The 16,833-nt window shown below is 44.0% G+C and overlaps 1 protein-coding gene across 1 annotated transcript; it reads right to left on the reverse strand.

Annotated features, from left to right (window-relative positions):
* Positions 1–8,345: 8,345 nt before the first annotated feature.
* LOC133055871 (cytochrome c oxidase subunit NDUFA4-like) lies at positions 8,346–8,750 on the reverse strand. The gene has a single exon (XM_061140955.1). The coding sequence runs from the start codon at positions 8,721–8,723 to the stop codon at positions 8,475–8,477; it is 249 nt and encodes an 82-aa protein (XP_060996938.1). The 5' UTR covers positions 8,724–8,750; the 3' UTR covers positions 8,346–8,474.
* Between the last annotated feature and the right edge of the window lie 8,083 nt (positions 8,751–16,833).

Genomic DNA, 16,833 nt, shown 5'->3' on the forward strand with positions numbered 1-16,833 from the left:
AGTGACCTTTGTAATGAAGATAGTATACCTACCTTGCTGGATTCATGAGAGAATACACTTTGCATTTATTTAGCAATTTGTAAAACTTTAATGTAGGTTGATACCATAGACAACATTGGTGGCTACTTCACACAGGGTAGCCAGAGATTTCTTTGAGGAGATGACTTTCTGCTGAGGTCTGAATGACAAACAACTGCAGGCAAGTGACGATCAGCAGGAAGAGCATTCTAAGAGAGAGATCTCAGCTAGTGCAAAGGCCCTGAGGACTTGAGGCGGGAACAGGGTGGGCTTGTTCAGAGAAGCAAATGGCCAAGTGGCTGGAGCATGATGAGGCGGAGGCGGAGGAGCAGACCCTGTAATCCGAGGTTGATTTACCATGAGGTCAATGGAATGACATTTTTGCAACATTACAATAAATTAGAGAGAAGTTACAGACCTCTGATGTGGATATGAAAGGCATCTTCTTTTGAAATCTTTTACATTTAGTTACCAAAAGACTGGGGGAAAAAAAATCCAGAGTGAAAATTAGTAGAATATGAAGATAATTCAATAGTAAATACTCTGAGAAGTGAAGTAGAAAGCAACGAAAAGGACAGGACAACAAAAAGTACTACAGAAAGTACTGTGTATTAGGATGAAGAGACAAAACTTGAATAGAAGTTATAAATACACTCCTAAATTGTCTGATAATCCAGTTGATGAAAATGAGGGTATTGTAAGAACCAAAGATTTTCAGGTCTTGCTGAGTTGGTGTGAAATACTGATGTCAATGCAAGTGACTTAATTCTCAGAATTTACCGTTAAAATAAGGATTTCAACAACAAACAGGTTAAACAGTTATTGTCAAATTGAAGAATGTGCGTGCATGCTAGGCTGTTTCAGTCGTGTCTCACTCTGTATGACCCTATGGACTGTAGCCTGCCAGGCTCTTCTGTTCATGGGATTCTCCAGGCAAGAGTACGGAAATATACTGCCATGCCCTCCTTCAGAGGAATCTTCCTGACCCAGGGATTGAACCTACGTCTCTTATGTCTCCTGAATTTGCAGGCGGGCTCTTTACCACTGGCGCTACCTGGGAAGCCCCAAATCAAAGAATACTTAAGATTAATTTTTAAAAAGAAAACATAACATGCCCTGAAATCTTACAGTTCATCTGCTACATTTGACATCAGTCCTAAAATTTACATAATAATGAGTGTGAAGCTGAAAGAACTTCTTTTAAATGATGATTAAAAAACAAATTTTGAACAATTATGCTGGAGGAGGAATGAATTACCTTTCTACTCTCTCTTTAGGAAATGAAATATCAGATGATATTAAAATGTGTTGTCTTTTGAAGGGACAAAGAATTAGTAGCCCCAAAATGTCGAATAAAGTATTATAGTTGTGTTAATCAATTAATTATAAAAATATTATACTCTGTTATTTTTCTGAACTCAGTGATATTTATAATATTTGTAAGCCTTTGCATTGATTAGTTTGAAATTTATTGTAGCTTCCATTCAGATTCTAAATAACTGTTCATTTTCAATTTAATTTTTTGGAAAAGAGATCCAACTTTTTGAATGCATTATGTGAAATGGATTAGCAAAGACATTTACATTCAGATCAAAATGGTGTAGATCTAATATAAGTTATTTATTGATTATCTGGCAAGAACAATTAGAATATACAATAGTGTTCATTAATTTGTGATAATGAAGCAGAGCTGAAACTAATTTTTATAAGGTTCATAATAATATACATAGTTTCCAGTAACTGTGAATCAGTGCACATATTGATCATGTGCTTTCAATTTAATATTTTATTTGTGATATTATATTTTTTCCTAAAGAGTCTACTCCCCCAAACCGAAATAAATTGTATAAGTTTCTTTTTTTAATTTTAAATTTATTTAATTGAAGGATAATTGCTTTACAGAACTGTGTTGGTTTCTTCTGTAGAAGTTTTAAGCTGCACAAAACCTCGATCTGCCTGTGGGTATAAAATGAGGGCTGGCTTTGCTGGCTGAGGGAAGGATCTGGATTTCCTTCTAGGTATGATGGAAAGCTGTTAAAAGAGTGTTTGGTTACACATGTGACATGAACAGACTGATGTTTTAGAAAGATGGCCCTGGCTGCTGGGTTCTATGCAATTAACATGGGTTAGTGGGGACGTGAAGAGGAGGGGCTGTGTGCAAACTGGGGTGATGAGGTGTGGGGGGTGGCCACACTGTGCAAGAGCCAGAGCCTGGAGAGAAAAAGTCAGGACAGGGCGTTGGGGCAGGAGGTGATAAGCCTCAAATGCAAGAAGGGAAATAGCTCTGGGTTAATTCAGAAATACTGAGGAAGAGATTGAATTTCTTATAGGATGGGGGCATGAGTTAAGGGAATTGTGATCTAAGAAGGCCAGAGGGTTTAGGGACAGGGGGAGTAAATGGCTGGTAGGGAGAGAATAAAAAGATAAAGAAGGAATGAAAGCCAAGACACCAAGAGTGAAGGGAGAGGGAGAGATTAGTTGGACAGAAACAAAGAATAATAATAATAACAATACTAATAACAGCCGACACTTCCAGAGTGCTGACTGTGTGCCAAGTACTGTGCTTTGCCTGCATGACCCTATTATTTTATTTTTCAGGTTTTTGGCCATACCAAAGAATATGGCTTGTGGGATCTCAGTGCCCCAAACAGGGACTGAATTCCAGGTCCTGGCAGTGAAAGCCCCAAGTCCCAACCACTGGATTGCCAGGAAATTACCTACATTAACCTGTTATTTTAGAAAGATGGGCTACAACTGGATCATGGTATGTTCTAAGTGCCAGGCAAGGGAATATGGACACATTCTATTTTATTGACAGTTGGGAGTCACTAAAGGTTTTTGAACAGTTATTATAAGAAAATAAGAGAGAAAAATAAAGATTGCTTGAATAGGGGAGCCTAAAGAACTCATGAAAATGTGAGCCTAAAGTACCCCTGAAATCTTGAGTTCATAATTGTGGGAATAGCTACAGATTTCTTTTTCTGGAGGAGAATGTCCATAACTTCAGTCCAATCTCAAAGGTGTCTGAGACTTCAAAAAAGGCTAGGAACCACTGACGTAGCAGCTTTGAGCCCAAATATCCAGCAGGATGTCAGTAGCATTGAGGAAAAAGAGATTGCAAGAAAAAGAAGTGAAGAGGCAGGGTTGACTGGAAAACAATAGAGATGGTCCCTTCCCCCTGAGACCTGTTGCGTCCACGATGCTGTAAGCAAACCTTTCAGAGGCCACCAGGGATGGGGAACACAGCCCCCAGAGGCTGAGCGAAGCCCAGACACAGGCAGGGAGCGATCTCCATCACAGGCTGGAGTCAGAATGACATTGTCAGGGGAAACAGAAAAGGAGTCCAAGGGCCGATCTTCAAACCCGTTTAATCTGTCTGCTCTGCCTTTCCCTAAGTGCTTTCTGACAGATTGTTTTTTTTTTTTCTACACAGGAAATTCACAGTTTGAACTTCAGTTCCTAAAATATATCAAATCACACTTTGGCTTTGGGTGGGGGGAGGAGGGGATGCACATAATGACTACTTAAGTGGTTCACTTCTCATCCGAGGAAATTATCTTTTCAAAATGATCACGGTGCTCCTGACCCTGTTCCACAGAGTGTGGGTATTTTTGAGCTAAGTTAGGAAGCGTGTAGGATAATTGTTAGCACTCAGAGGGCCTAGTTCTAGCCCAGTGTTGAAATCTCACGAATCCACAGAATTCCTCCTCTCTATGGAGGGAAAGGAAAAGATCTCTGTTACCCTTCCCCTGCTCATTACAGAAAAGCTACTTAAAATATTTGCTGCTGTTGCTACTTACTTGCTTAGTCATGTTGGACTCTCTGCAGCTCCATGGACTGTAGCTCTGCCAGGCTCCTCTGTCCATGGGATTTTCCAGGCAAGAATACTGGAGCAGGTTGCCATTTCATACTCCAGGGGATCTTCCCAACCCAGGGATCAAACCCCAGTCTGCTGCATCTACTGAATTTGCTGGTGGATTCTTTACCACTAGCACCATCTGGGAAGCCTGCTTAAAATATCTAAGTAGATTGCAAATTGATAGCCCTGTTCTGGATCAATGGTTATAACTCAGTTATACTACTGTGTAGAAATATCCCATAGAATACCAGCATTTTCACAAGAGTTTCAGTAATTTTGTGCGGGTACTTAATGTCAAGAAAAAATTAGAAGTTCTAATCTGTCATACCCTGAAACTACTTAGTCATCAACACGGAACTTTGTGGAAGCAGTAAAATGAAGGTAAATGGCCATCATGGTCCCCATAGTTAACATATTGAATGCTTACATTTTCAGACTCTGCAGAAATTTTTATGGGCCATAATCCAGCCTTGTGGGACCAGATGGTCAACACAAGGTTGTTGCTGTTCCGTCACTAAGTCATGTCCGACTTTTTGTGACCCCATGGACTGCAGCACACTAGGCTCCTCTGTCCTCGCACTATTATCTGTAGTTTGCTCAAATTCATGTCCATTGAGTCGGTGATGCTATCTAACCATCTCACCCTCTGCCACCCCCCTCTCCTTTTGCTTTCCATCTTTCCCAGCATTAAGGTCCTTTCCAATGAGTCAGCTCTTCGCATCAGGTAGCCACAGTATTGGAGTTTCAGCTTCAACATCAGTCCTTCCAATGAACACCCAGGACTGATCTCCTTTAGGATGGACTGGTTGGATCTCCTTGCAGTCCGAGGGGCTCTCAAGAGTCTTCTCCAGCACCACAGTTCAAAAGCTCAGCCTGCTTTATGGTCCAACACTCACAAATCTACATGACTACTGGAAAAACCATAGCTTTGTCTATATGCACCTTTGTTGCAAAAGTGATGTCTCTGCTTTTTAATACACTGTCTAGGTTTGCCCCTGATGCTGGGAAAGATTGAAGGCAGGAGGAGAAGGGGACGACAGAGGATGAGATGGTTGGATGGCATCACAGACTCGATGGACATGAGTTTGAGCAAGCTCTGGGAGTTGGTGATGGACAGGGAAGCCTGGCGTGCTGCAGTCCATGGGGTCACAAAGAGTTAGACATGACTAAAGGACTGAACTGAACTGAACTGACTAGGTTTGTTATAGCTCTTCTTCCAAGGAGCAAGCATCTTTTAATTTGTGGCTGCAGTCACCATCCACAGTGATTTTGCATCCATACAAGGGGGGCAGTAGTAGACACGCTTAGATCTGCCAAGCTGCGCAGTAACTCTGTTTACCTGTACATTCTCCCACCTGAGGTGAGGCTGTTCTAAGAGGACTACGCTCAGCTCTGAGGAAGTCCCCTCAGGCAAACAGAAAGTGTTAGTCTCTCAGTTGCCTCCCACTGTTTTCGACCCATAGACTGCAGCCCACCAGGCTCTTCTGTTCATGGGATTTCCCAGGCAAGAATACTGGAGTGGATCACCATTTTCATCTCCAAGCAAACAGAAGAAGCGCGGGTAGATAGGAATACAGAGATGTCTGCTCAGCGGTGAGAGCTGGAGATGGAACTAGATTTACTGAAAGGGAGCACGTAGACAGGCAAAGCTAAGAGTTGTAGGGCAAAAGGCACACCCCAGAACAGCAAGGGCTTGTTGACAGGCAATCTATCAGTGAGGAAATTCAAGAGGGGCTGTTATTTAAGAACCAGGACAGGTGTCATGGGTCATGGGATGGCCTTCCCCCACCCATCTCCCCTTTTACTGGTTGAGTTGTCTCCTCAAAATTCATATCTCCAAGTCCAAAGCTCCAGTATCTCAGAATGTGATCTTATTTGGAAATAGGGTCCTTGGAGATGGAGTTAGTTAATTAAGGTTATTAAGGTGGGCTTCCTTGATGGCTCAGTGGGTAAAGAATCCACCTACAGTTTAGGAGATACAGGAGATGCTGGTTCAATCCCTCCCTGGAGGAGGAAAATGACAGCCCACTCCAGTATTCTTGCCTGAAAAAATCCCATGAACAGAGGAGGCTGGTGGGCTACAGTCCACAGGATCGCAGAGTCGGACACGACTGAGCAGCTATGTATGCACTTGCAAGGTGGGCCCTAATTCAACGTGACTGGCATCCTTTAAAAAAGGGATGGCTTGACACAGAGACACACACACACAAAGAAGGTCATGTGAAGATGAGGACAGATCAGGGTGACGTTCCTACAAGCCAAGGAATGCCAAAGATCACCAGCAAAGCACCAGAAACCAGCAGGGAACAGAATGTTCCTCTCAGCTCTCCGAAGAGACCGATGCTGCCAGCACCTTGGTCTCATACTTCTAGCTTCCAGAAGTGTGAGACAATAAATAGCTGTTGCTGAAACCACACGGTTTGTGTTACTTTACTACAGCAGCCTGAGGAGATGAATATACTTCCTTTCTCTAAAATTATAAACCGGTTCTATTCTGCTTCCTGGTTTCCTGAACCAAAGCCTCAGAGGCGGTGGCGCTGAAGAGAATGTTTCAAACAAAATGGCTCCCACAGATCCTGCAAGGTCTGCAGGGCTCATCGCAAGGCAGCAGGCAGAATGGCACGGAGTCCTCCAGCCCTGCCTTGCACTTTAGACACTCTATCTTATGTACACTGTGGCCTGAGAGAGGAGTTCCCCGGTGAAGAGCTGGGTGCTCACTCTCTAGAGGGATTAAAAATACTCAACCCCCAAGTCATGGTGTTGTTTACCTGGATCCTGAAATTCTTTGTTCTCAGCCTCTCTCTCCCTCATCATCATCAGGCTGTTACCAACCTGTCTTTTAGTCACCTGACGAAGGCAGCAGGTTTCCATGGTTACCTACAAGCACACAGCAAGGTGGCATTCCTACAGGGCCCCGGATTAGGCAAATAACAAAGGGCCGCTGGCACAATGAAAATCACCTAGATCCGGCGATCCACCTGGGATATGGGGAGGGGGGCAACTGGTTCTCAGAAACAAATCAGAAGCCTGGTTGTTAGAGCTGGGCATCATAGCACTGCTGTCTGGCAAATTCTGAGTCCCTCCTCCTGTGAAGACAGTGCCACATCAAGTACTTCATGGGCCTTATCTCCTTGTGATCCTTGTTTGCTAAGGTAAAGAGTCTTTCTGCAATGCTGGACACCCAGGTTTGAGCTCTGGGTCAGGGAGATCCCCTGGAGAAGGGAATGGCTACCCACTCCAGTATTCTTGCTTGGAGAATTTCATGGACAGAGGGGCCTGGCAGGCTACAACCTGTGGGGTTGCAAAGAGTTGGACATGACTGAGCGACTAACACCTTCACCCTCACTTTCTGTTTTATCGAAGGAACTAAGCTCATGGGACTTGTTGAAGATCACACAGCTGGTAGTTACAGAGCGAAGACCTGAACCCCAGTGCTGACTATCTCCGTCTTTCCCTCCAGACCCACTTTCTGCTCTTCTGCACTCCAGAGGCCGACCTGCATCAGTTGCAGCAACAGCCCCCCTGGCTCTGATTAGGTCTGTTTTAGCTGGGGTCCCCAACCTCTGGGATCTAATGCCTGGTGATCTGAGGTGGAGCTGATGTAATAATAATAGAAATTAAGTGCACAATAAATGTAATGGGTTTGAATCATCCTGAAACCATCCCCCCCTCCCCCAATTCATGAAAAGAGTTGTCCTTCATGAAACCAGTCCCTGGCGCCAAAAAGGATGGGGACCGCTATACAGGACAGCCCCACAGAGAAGGGGGAAGTAAGAAGACGTAGTTTTATCTGGCTGTGTTGTCTCTGCAGAATCCTCTCCTTCCTTTTTCTCTCCTTGCGACTTTGAGTCTGGGACAGCTATTCCAGGCTACTGCCCAATACCCTGTGGTTACCCGCGCTCACCCTTTTGTAGGAAATCGCTTGTAACACATCCTTCCTTACTGTCGTCTTTCTAGGGAGGCTATGACTGGTCTGCCAGGTCTGTGTGTTGCTGAAGGCTTTGCCTTTAACTCTATCCCATTCTTCCCCTCACTCCCAGCCAGTGGAGTTGAGTCCCTGAGAGCTGGCTCGGTGCTCCTTGGGCTGTGCTTACACTCAGTGGTGTCTGACTCTGCGACTCCATGGGCTGCAGCCCTCCAGTCTCCTCTGTCCATGGGGTTCTCCAGGTGAGAATACTGGAGGGGGTTGCCATGCCCTCCTCCAAGGGATCTTCCCACCTCAGGGATTGAACCCAGGTCTCCTGCATTGCAGGTGGATTCTTTTCTATCTGAGCCACTAACGAAGCCCTTTAAACCCCTGCAGTCTCAGGGCAGGATTGGTCTCTGAGACTCAGGGTTGCGGAAAAGAGGTGCTGAAACTGACATGGGTCCCCTGTGGTTAGAGGTATGGGAAGAGGGCCAGAGCCCAGCCTACAGAGTTGTTTGCTTGTTTTTTTTTCAAGTTTCAGACTATTTATTCATCAGTGTAAACCCCAATACAATACACCAACATGATTCCGTGCATTTAGAGGGGAAATATTTCCTGGTTAAGTGGAAAATTGTGCGGATGGCTTCTGGAAGACCTTCATTCTAAGCAGCTTTAAGTGAAATATTTCATTTAGAAGTCTGGACCTTCTTTCTTCAGTTTGCTGTAATCTACGTTCACAGAGTAGAACTTGTACTGATCATTAGGACCTAGTTTGCTCCAGGGTTCTGGGTTATTCTTTCTGTCCCAACTGACATCGGGATTGAACAATGCCAGGCGTGTGACATACAGTGCTGCTCCAGTCCCTCCTGCTCCAATAAATATGAAGAGGGGGATCAAGCTAGGATGCTTCTTGGCCTGACCGATGATCTGGCGGGGCATGGTTGCGACAGAGGCCTCGAGCCCAAACCGAGAGCCAGCTTACAGAGTTAAGCAGGGTCGGATACTCACCTGGAAGGACTTTCAGTTCCCACATGATCCATCCTGTCCTGGAAACTCCCCAGTGTTCAGTTACTGCAATGAGATTAGCTAACAGTACATTTCGAGTGAGCAGTCCCCACAAGACTGTCCTCACTTTAGGCGTTAGCTGTAAATATGTGGATTCCCAGGACCTCTCTCCCTTCAGACTAGATGGCTACAAAATCAGAGGTTCCTTAGATCATGGCAACTTGTATAATTTGCTAGAACAAGTCGCAGAACTCAGGAAGGGCTGTGCTCATGGTTTTATATATTTATATTAAATATATGATGTCTGTGCTGAGCCTTCACTGCCGTGTGGGCTTTTCTGTAGCTGTGGAGAGCCGGGACTACTCTCTAGTTTCAGTGTGTGGGCTTCTCATTGTGGCGGCTTCTCTTGCTGCCGAGCAGAGCTCTAGGGCACACGGGCCTCACTAGTTGCGGCTCCCAGCCTCTGGAGTACAGGCTCACCAGTTGTGGCAAATGGCCTTAGTTGCTCTGAGGCTTGTGGGATCTTCCTGGATCAGGGATTGAGCCTGTGTCTCCTGCATCAGCAGGCGGATTCTTTACCACTGAGCCACCTGGTAAACCCAATTACAGCTTTATTAAAATCAGTCAAGGAAAGAGATGTGAGGGCAGAGTCAGAAGGGGTCCGAAGGTCATTGGTCATCCTCTCTACATGGTCATCCTCTCTGCATGGAGGGGTGGAGTCCTGAAGTCCTGGCCATGATGTGACAATACGCTCATAGACTTGCCAAAAAGGAAAGCTTACTCAAGCCACTGACGTCCAGTTTTTATTGGGGCTTGGTCAGATGTTCCTACATGGCTAACTTTTAGCCTCCAGCCCCTTCTGGAGTTCAGAATTGATATGGTGTGACCCAAAGTCCTCATCATAAATCACAATATTAACTATCCAATGACCAAAGCCCCTATGCAAACAAAAACACTCCTGTCAGGTAGGACATTCCAGGGGCCTAGAGTTTACCTCTCTATTGTTCAGTTGCTCCATCATGTCTAACTTTTTGTGACCCCACGGACTGCAACACACCAGGCTTCCCGCCTCTCTATAGCTGAAGACAAAGGACCTGACCTCTCTTGGGCAAGTTTGGTTTTTTATTACATGGTTACTTTGTTCTTTTAGTATCCATCAGACCCCCTTGATGAGTCATGTCTCTCCCAGCCAGCCCAACCCAGGGTTATCACCATCCACGCATCTTTCGAAGTTTGAAATGAGTCTAAGGAGCTATTTGACGCAATCTGTGTGAGCTTAGCAGACTTGACCCACTGAGAGGTTCAACCACCACAACCATCACCCCTGCCACTGTGTTAACAGATTCCAGGTCTGAACCCACTTGACAAAAAAGTTTGCCAAAAAATCTACTTTACAAAAAAAGTTCCTCTTTGTGTCAGTGGACATTAGACTGTTCACAACCTCCTTCTCAACGCTCTTGCAGAAGACAACTGTTGCCACGTGGAGAATCGTGGTAGCCCCACTCTACCAGTCTTGGTGAACATCTTGCCTGTTCTACCTTTATTCTATCACTTACCACAGGATGCTTTCGAATTGTGGTGCTGGAGAAGACCCTTGAGAGTCCCCTGGACAACGAGGGGATCAAACCAGTCAATCCTAAAGGAAGTCAACCCTGAATATTTACTGGAAGAACTGATGCTGAAGCTGAGGCTCGAAAACTTCGGCTACTTGATGTGAAGAGTCGACTCACTGGAAAAGCCCCTGATGCTGGGAAATACTGAAGACAAAAGTATAAGGGGGCAGCAGAGTATGAGATGATTAGTTAGCATCAGCTACTCAAAGGACATGAATTTGAGCAAACACTCGGAGACAGTGGAGAACAGAGGAGGCTGGCATGCTGCAGTCCACTGGAGAACTGAACTTAGCAACTGAAGAACAACAACCGCATTGTATGTCCGCTTTCTCCTCTAGTCTTAGGCCTCTTGAAAGCATGGTAATGTCTTATTTCTCTTCTACCTCCAGTGTCTACCACGTGCTAGTCTCTCCCAATTAGCCTGTAAATGAATCCCAGGTCCCCTGCATAGAAACACCATTTAGTGTTTTTAGATAAGAGTTAGGAGAGACGCCTCTGATGGCATGCCTGCCTGCTTTTTAACAATAATAGCTCATATTTACCTGGAAGACTTACCCTATTTATAAATGTTATCTCTTTTAACTTTTTTTTTTTTTTTAAAAAGGCTCAAGCTCCCCAAAGGCAAAGCAGTTCTACTTTTTAAAAAATAATTTTATTTATCTATTTTTGGCTATGCTGGGTCTTCATTGCTGTTCAAGCTTTCTCTAGTTCCAACGATTGGGGGCTACTCTTCGTTGTGGTGTGTGAGCTTATCTTTGCAGCTGCTTCTCTTGTTGCAGAACAATGGTTGTGGCACATGGGCTTAGTTACTCCGTGGCTTGTGGGATCTTCCCCGCCCGGGGACTGAACCTGCATCTCTTGCATTGGCATGTGAATTCTTTACCACTGAGCCAGCAGGGAGCTCTCTTTTAAGCTTTGTGTGTGTGGGTGCTCAATTGCTCAGCCATGTCTGACTCTTTGCAACACCATGGACTGTAGCCCAGCAGGTTCTTCTGTCTGTGGGATTCTCCAGGCAAGAATATTGGCTTGCCATGCCCTCCTCCAGGGGATCTTCCTGACCCACATCAGGGGATCGAACCGAAGTCTCTGGCATCTCTTGCATTGGCAGGTTAATTGTTTACCACTGAGTCACCTGGAAAGCCTCTTTTAACCTCAGCACTTGTGGAATAGGTACTAATGCTATTCTCATGAACCGGAGAAACTGAGGCAAACAGAGTAACTTCCCCAAGATCATCCAATCCCCAGGTGGCCCAGCAAGGATGGAACTGGGTCTGCTGGATTCCAGAGTTCCAAGCCCTTAACCACTACTCCATGATGGATTGGGGTAGTTCAGAGAGATCAGTTTGATTAGTAGGCCATTTCCAGAAGAGGATTCAGCTTGAAATCAGGTATAGAATTAGGAGTGAGATGATAAGATAAAGTGACTTGAAATAAGCTGTGAAGGACTTGGAAGCTAGTGATTATGATTGAGAATGTACTGGAAGTAAAGAAAAAATTCTGATTTTTTAAGAAAGCCCCTATAAGTGGATGAAAGAGATCACTGTTAAACCCACAGGTAAAATGTAAACTGAAACATTTCTGTGTGTGTTTTTTTCTGACCTTAGAGTAAGCTTTACTTTGCAGCTCTCTTTTTTCTATATTTTTCATATTGCATGAACAATATATCCTTTTTTTAAGGTTAATTTCTATATTTACACATGCAATGTGTTTGGGTGTATGTGTGTGTGTGTGTGCGCTCCGTTGTGTTTGACTCTTTTCGACCCCATGGACTGTAGCCCACCAGGCAAAAATACTGAAGTGGGTTGCCATGCCCTTCTCCAGGGGATCTTCCTGACACAGGGACTGAACCTGTGTCTACTGCCTATCAGACAGATTCTTTACCATTGACCCATATGGGAAATCCAAGCATATCAATCAGTTCAGTTCAGTTCAGTTGCTCAGTCATGTCTGACACTTTGCAACCACATGGACTTCAGCACGCCAGGCCTCCCTGTCCATCACCAACTCCCAGAGTTTACTCAAATTCATGTCCATTGAGTCAGTGATGCCATCCAACCATCTCATCTTCTGTCATCCCCTTCTCCTCCTGCCTTCAATCTTTCCCAGCATCAGGGTCATTTCCAATGAGTCAGCTCTTCACATCAGGTGGCCAAAGTATTGGAGTTGCAGCTTCAGCATCAGTCCTTCCAATGAACACCCAGGACTGATCTCCTTTAGGATGGACTGGTTGGATCTCCTTGCAGTCCAAGGGACTCTCAAGAGTCTTCTCCAACACCATAGTTCAAAAGCATCAATTCTTCCGTGCTCAGCTTTCTTTATAGTCCAACTCTCACATCCATACATGACTACTGGGAAAACCATAGTCTTGACTAGATGGACCTTTGTTGGCAAAGTAATGTCTCTGCTTTTTAATATGCTGTCTAGATTGGTCATAACTTTCCATCCAAGGAGTAAGTGTCTTTTTATTTCATGGCTTCAGTCACCATCTGCAGTGATTTTGGAGCCGAAGAAAATAAAGTCTGCCACTGTTTCCCCATCTATTTGTCATGGAGTGATGGATGGGACTGGATGCCATGATCATAGTTTTCTGAATGTTGAGCTGTAAGCCAACCTTTTCACTCTCCTCTTTCACTTTCATCAAGAGGCTCTTTAGTTCTTCTTCACTTTCTGCCGTAAGAGTGGTGTCATCTGCATAATTTTTGTTATATCAAAGATATAGGAAGTTCCCTGGTGGTCTAGTATAAGGATTTGGTATTTTCACTGCCATGGCCTGGGTTCAATCTTTGGTCAGGGAACTGACATTCCGTAAAGCTGAGTGGCAAGGCCAATAAAAGAGAAATGAACTAAAAGTCAGTGTTTACGTTAGTATGACCTAGCAAATGTTGTTGACAGGCAAGCCAAGTAGTATTGACAACCATACCTCCTTTTTCACACAATCCACATTTTTCCTTTGTTAAAAACTGCCATGTTTTTTCATTTGCCTATTCGTCTATAAACTTATCCAAATTACCCCAAGCATTTTGATACCCCTGTCATCCTCATGAGTCTTCCCAGGTGACCCTAATGATAAACCTACCAATGCAGTCGACATAAGAGATGTAGGTTCGATCCCTGGGTCAGGAAGGTACCCTGGAGGGGGGCATGGCAACCCACTCCAGTATTCTTCCCTGGCGAATCCTATGGACAGAGGAGCTTGGTGGGCTACAGTCCATGAGGTCACAAAGAGTCAGACATGACTGAAGTGATTGAGCACGCATGTCGTCTTTATATAATCAACTGTGTCTCTCAAATATTCGTACATGCCACTTCCATAATTTTCCAGAGTGCTCCCAAAATCTTCCTTTGTATGCTTGACTAGGAAGAATGTTCTCTGGGGCCGTACACCACTGCCAATTTTAAAATTCCTAGATTTTATTTTTATATGTCATTAAAATGTAAAAACAAAACAAAAAACCACCGATGCATATACAGTATACCTTCTAAAGTTCTTTTTTTTGCATAATAAATTCTTATTTGAATTTTATCTACTAATCTACTAACCATTTTAAATCCTGGAAAACATAGGGAATGAACCAAGCATTGTTCTGCCATTCTGCTTTTTCTATGCTAAATGAATTCTTGGGTAACCAAATGCAGGTAAGGAAAAATTCCTCTTTATGGAGCTCCCAGATAATAAGTGGAGAAAGAATCTTTGAAATAAAATACCACATTTTGTATTTTTTAAATAAATTTTTATTGGAATATAGTTGTTTTACAATGTTGTATTAGTTTCTACTGTAAACAAAGTGAATCATCTCTATGTGTACATATATCCCTTCTTTTTTGGATTTTCTTCCCATTTAAGTCACCACAGAGCACTGATTAGAGTTCCCTGAGCTATATGGTGGATTCTCGTTAGTTATCTATTTTATGAAGTGAAGTGAAGTGAAGTAAAGTTAGTCGCTCAGTCGGGTCCAAGTCTTTGTGACCCCATGGGCCGTAGATTGCCAGGCTCCTCTGTTCCTGGAATTCTCCAGGCAAGAATACTGGGGTGCGTAGCCACTCCCTTCTCCAAGGGATCTTCCCAACCCAGGGATCGAACTCTCGTCTCCTGCATTGTCAGGTGAATTCTTTACCACTGAGCCATCAGGAAGGCCCCTATCTATTTTACACAGACCCAGTCTTCCAGTTCACCCCACTCTCTGCTTCCCCTGGTGTCCATACATTTGTTCTCTCTTTCTGCTCTTCAAATAGGATCATCTATACCATTTTTCTAGATTCCACATGGGTATATCAATACACAATATTTGTTTTTCTCTTTCTGGCTTCACTCTGTATGGCAGTCTCTAGGTCCATCCATGTCTCTACAAATGATCCAATTTCATTTCTTTTTATGGCTGAGTAATATTTCATTGTATACAGGGACCACATCTTCTTTATTCATTCCTCTGTTTATGGACATCTAGGTTTCTTCCATGTCTTGGCTATTGTAAACAGTGCTGCAATGAACATTGGGATGCACATATCTTTTTGAGTTATGTTTTTCTCTGGGTGTATGCCCAGTAGTGGGATTGCTGGGTTATATGGTAGTTCTTCATGGCAAATAAAAGCGGAAAAGGTGGAAGGAGTGGCAGATTTCCTCTTCTTGGGCTCTGGGTTGTTAATGCAACCCTGAAATTAGAAGACAATTGCTTCTTGGCTGGAAAGTTATGACAAACCCTGATAGTGTGCTAAAAAACAAAGACATCACTTCGCTGACAAAGGTCCATGTAGTCAAGGTTATGGTCTTTCCAGTAGTCATGTACAGATGTGAGAGCTGGACCATAAAGAAGACTGAGTGCTGAAGAATTGATGCTTTTGAGCTGTGGTGTTGGAGAAGACTCTTGAGAGTCCCTTGGACTGCAAGATCAAACCAGTCAATCTTAGAGGAAATCAACCCTGAATACTCTTTGGAAGGACTGATGCTGAAGCTCCAATACTTTGACCACTTGATGCAAAGATCTGACTCATTGGAAAAGACCCTGATGTTTGGAAAGCCTGAAAGCAGAAGGAGAAGAGGGCGACAGAGGATGAGATGGTTGGATGGCGTCACCGATTCAATGGACATGAGTTCGGTCAAACTCTGGGAGATGGTGAGGGACAGGGAGTCCTGGCATGCTGCAGGCCGTGGGGTCGTGATGAGTTGGTGACTGAACAACAGCGGCAGTTCTACTTTCAGGTTTGATTTTGTCTGTCTGTTCGTTAGCTGCGCTGGGTCTTTGTTGCTGCCTTTGGGCTCCTTCTAGTTGTGGTGAGCGGGAGCTGCTCTCTGACTGGGATGTACAGGCTCCTCCTGGCAGCAGCTTCTCTTGTTGCGGAGCACAGTCTTGGTTGCCCTGTGGTGGGTGGAAGCTTCCCAGACCATGGACCTTAACCACTGGACCACAAGGGAAGTCCCTGCGTGCTTTTATATGTTTAAAATTCTCTATAATAAAAAGTGTAAAAAAATGTAACCTAGAGATAGTTATGCCCCAAATCAAATGAAAAGTCTCATAAAAGGTAAGGTCATAGCTTACCCTTTTTCTAATGTGGCTGTGGTGATTTTAAAAACACAGCCTCAAAATTCTTTGATACTTTTCCCATTAAGTGGTGGCCTCTATGTCTCTGGCTTTTGAATCTAGGTGAATTTGTGACTGTTTTGCCCCATAACATCCAGAGGAAGTGATGGTATGCGACTTTTGAGGCTGGTCATAAAAGGTTGCTGCAGCTTTCTCCTGGTTCTCTTGGAACACGGCTCCGCCAGAAGTCAGCCACCTTGCTGGGGAGATCATGTGTAAATGGTTCAGGAGACAGACCTAACTGAGCTCCCAGACGACTGCCTGCAGCAACTGCCAGCCACTCGAGTGAGCCATCTTTCATGTCCGACCCACTCGGGGCTTCAGATGATTTCAGTCCCAGCCAAAACCTAACTGCGTCCAGGTGAGAGAGCCTGAGATAAAAGTGCCCCCTAGAGCTCTCGTCAGCGTCCTGACTCAGAGTCACAGGCCAAAGCAAATGGTTGTTGATTTACGTCACTAAATTTGAGGGGTAATTTATTATGTAGCAACTGTAACTGAAACTCTAATCAGGTAGAAGAACCAAAATTAAGGATACAAAGAGCAATAAAACTGCCTTTAATTTTTTTAAAAAGTAAGTACTGTGTTTGATTTTAATGACTTATGAAAAGCTTTTGCTTATGATTGAGGTATAAGAAGCAACTTGAGTCACTTCTAATAATCCTTCTAGTTCTAATATTTTCTAATCGATAACAAAAAATGGAATTTTTTACATTATACATCCAATTTTTCACTGCTATGCAAACTAACTCTCATTTAAACAGCATCATTTATTAAAAATTTCAACAAATATTTGACTCAAGCACTATTGCCAAGTGCTGGGCACTGTTCTTACACCATCTAAGGAAATTTGGCTTT

Source organism: Dama dama, chromosome 5 (genome assembly GCF_033118175.1).
Source record: "Dama dama isolate Ldn47 chromosome 5, ASM3311817v1, whole genome shotgun sequence".
Classification (NCBI taxonomy): Eukaryota; Metazoa; Chordata; class Mammalia; order Artiodactyla; family Cervidae; genus Dama; species Dama dama.

Excerpts from the sequence above, each read along its gene's own strand:
- LOC133055871 (XM_061140955.1), bottom strand. The coding sequence starts at position 8,723 with ATGCCCCGCCAGATCATCGGTCAGGCCAAGAAGCATCCTAGCTTGATC.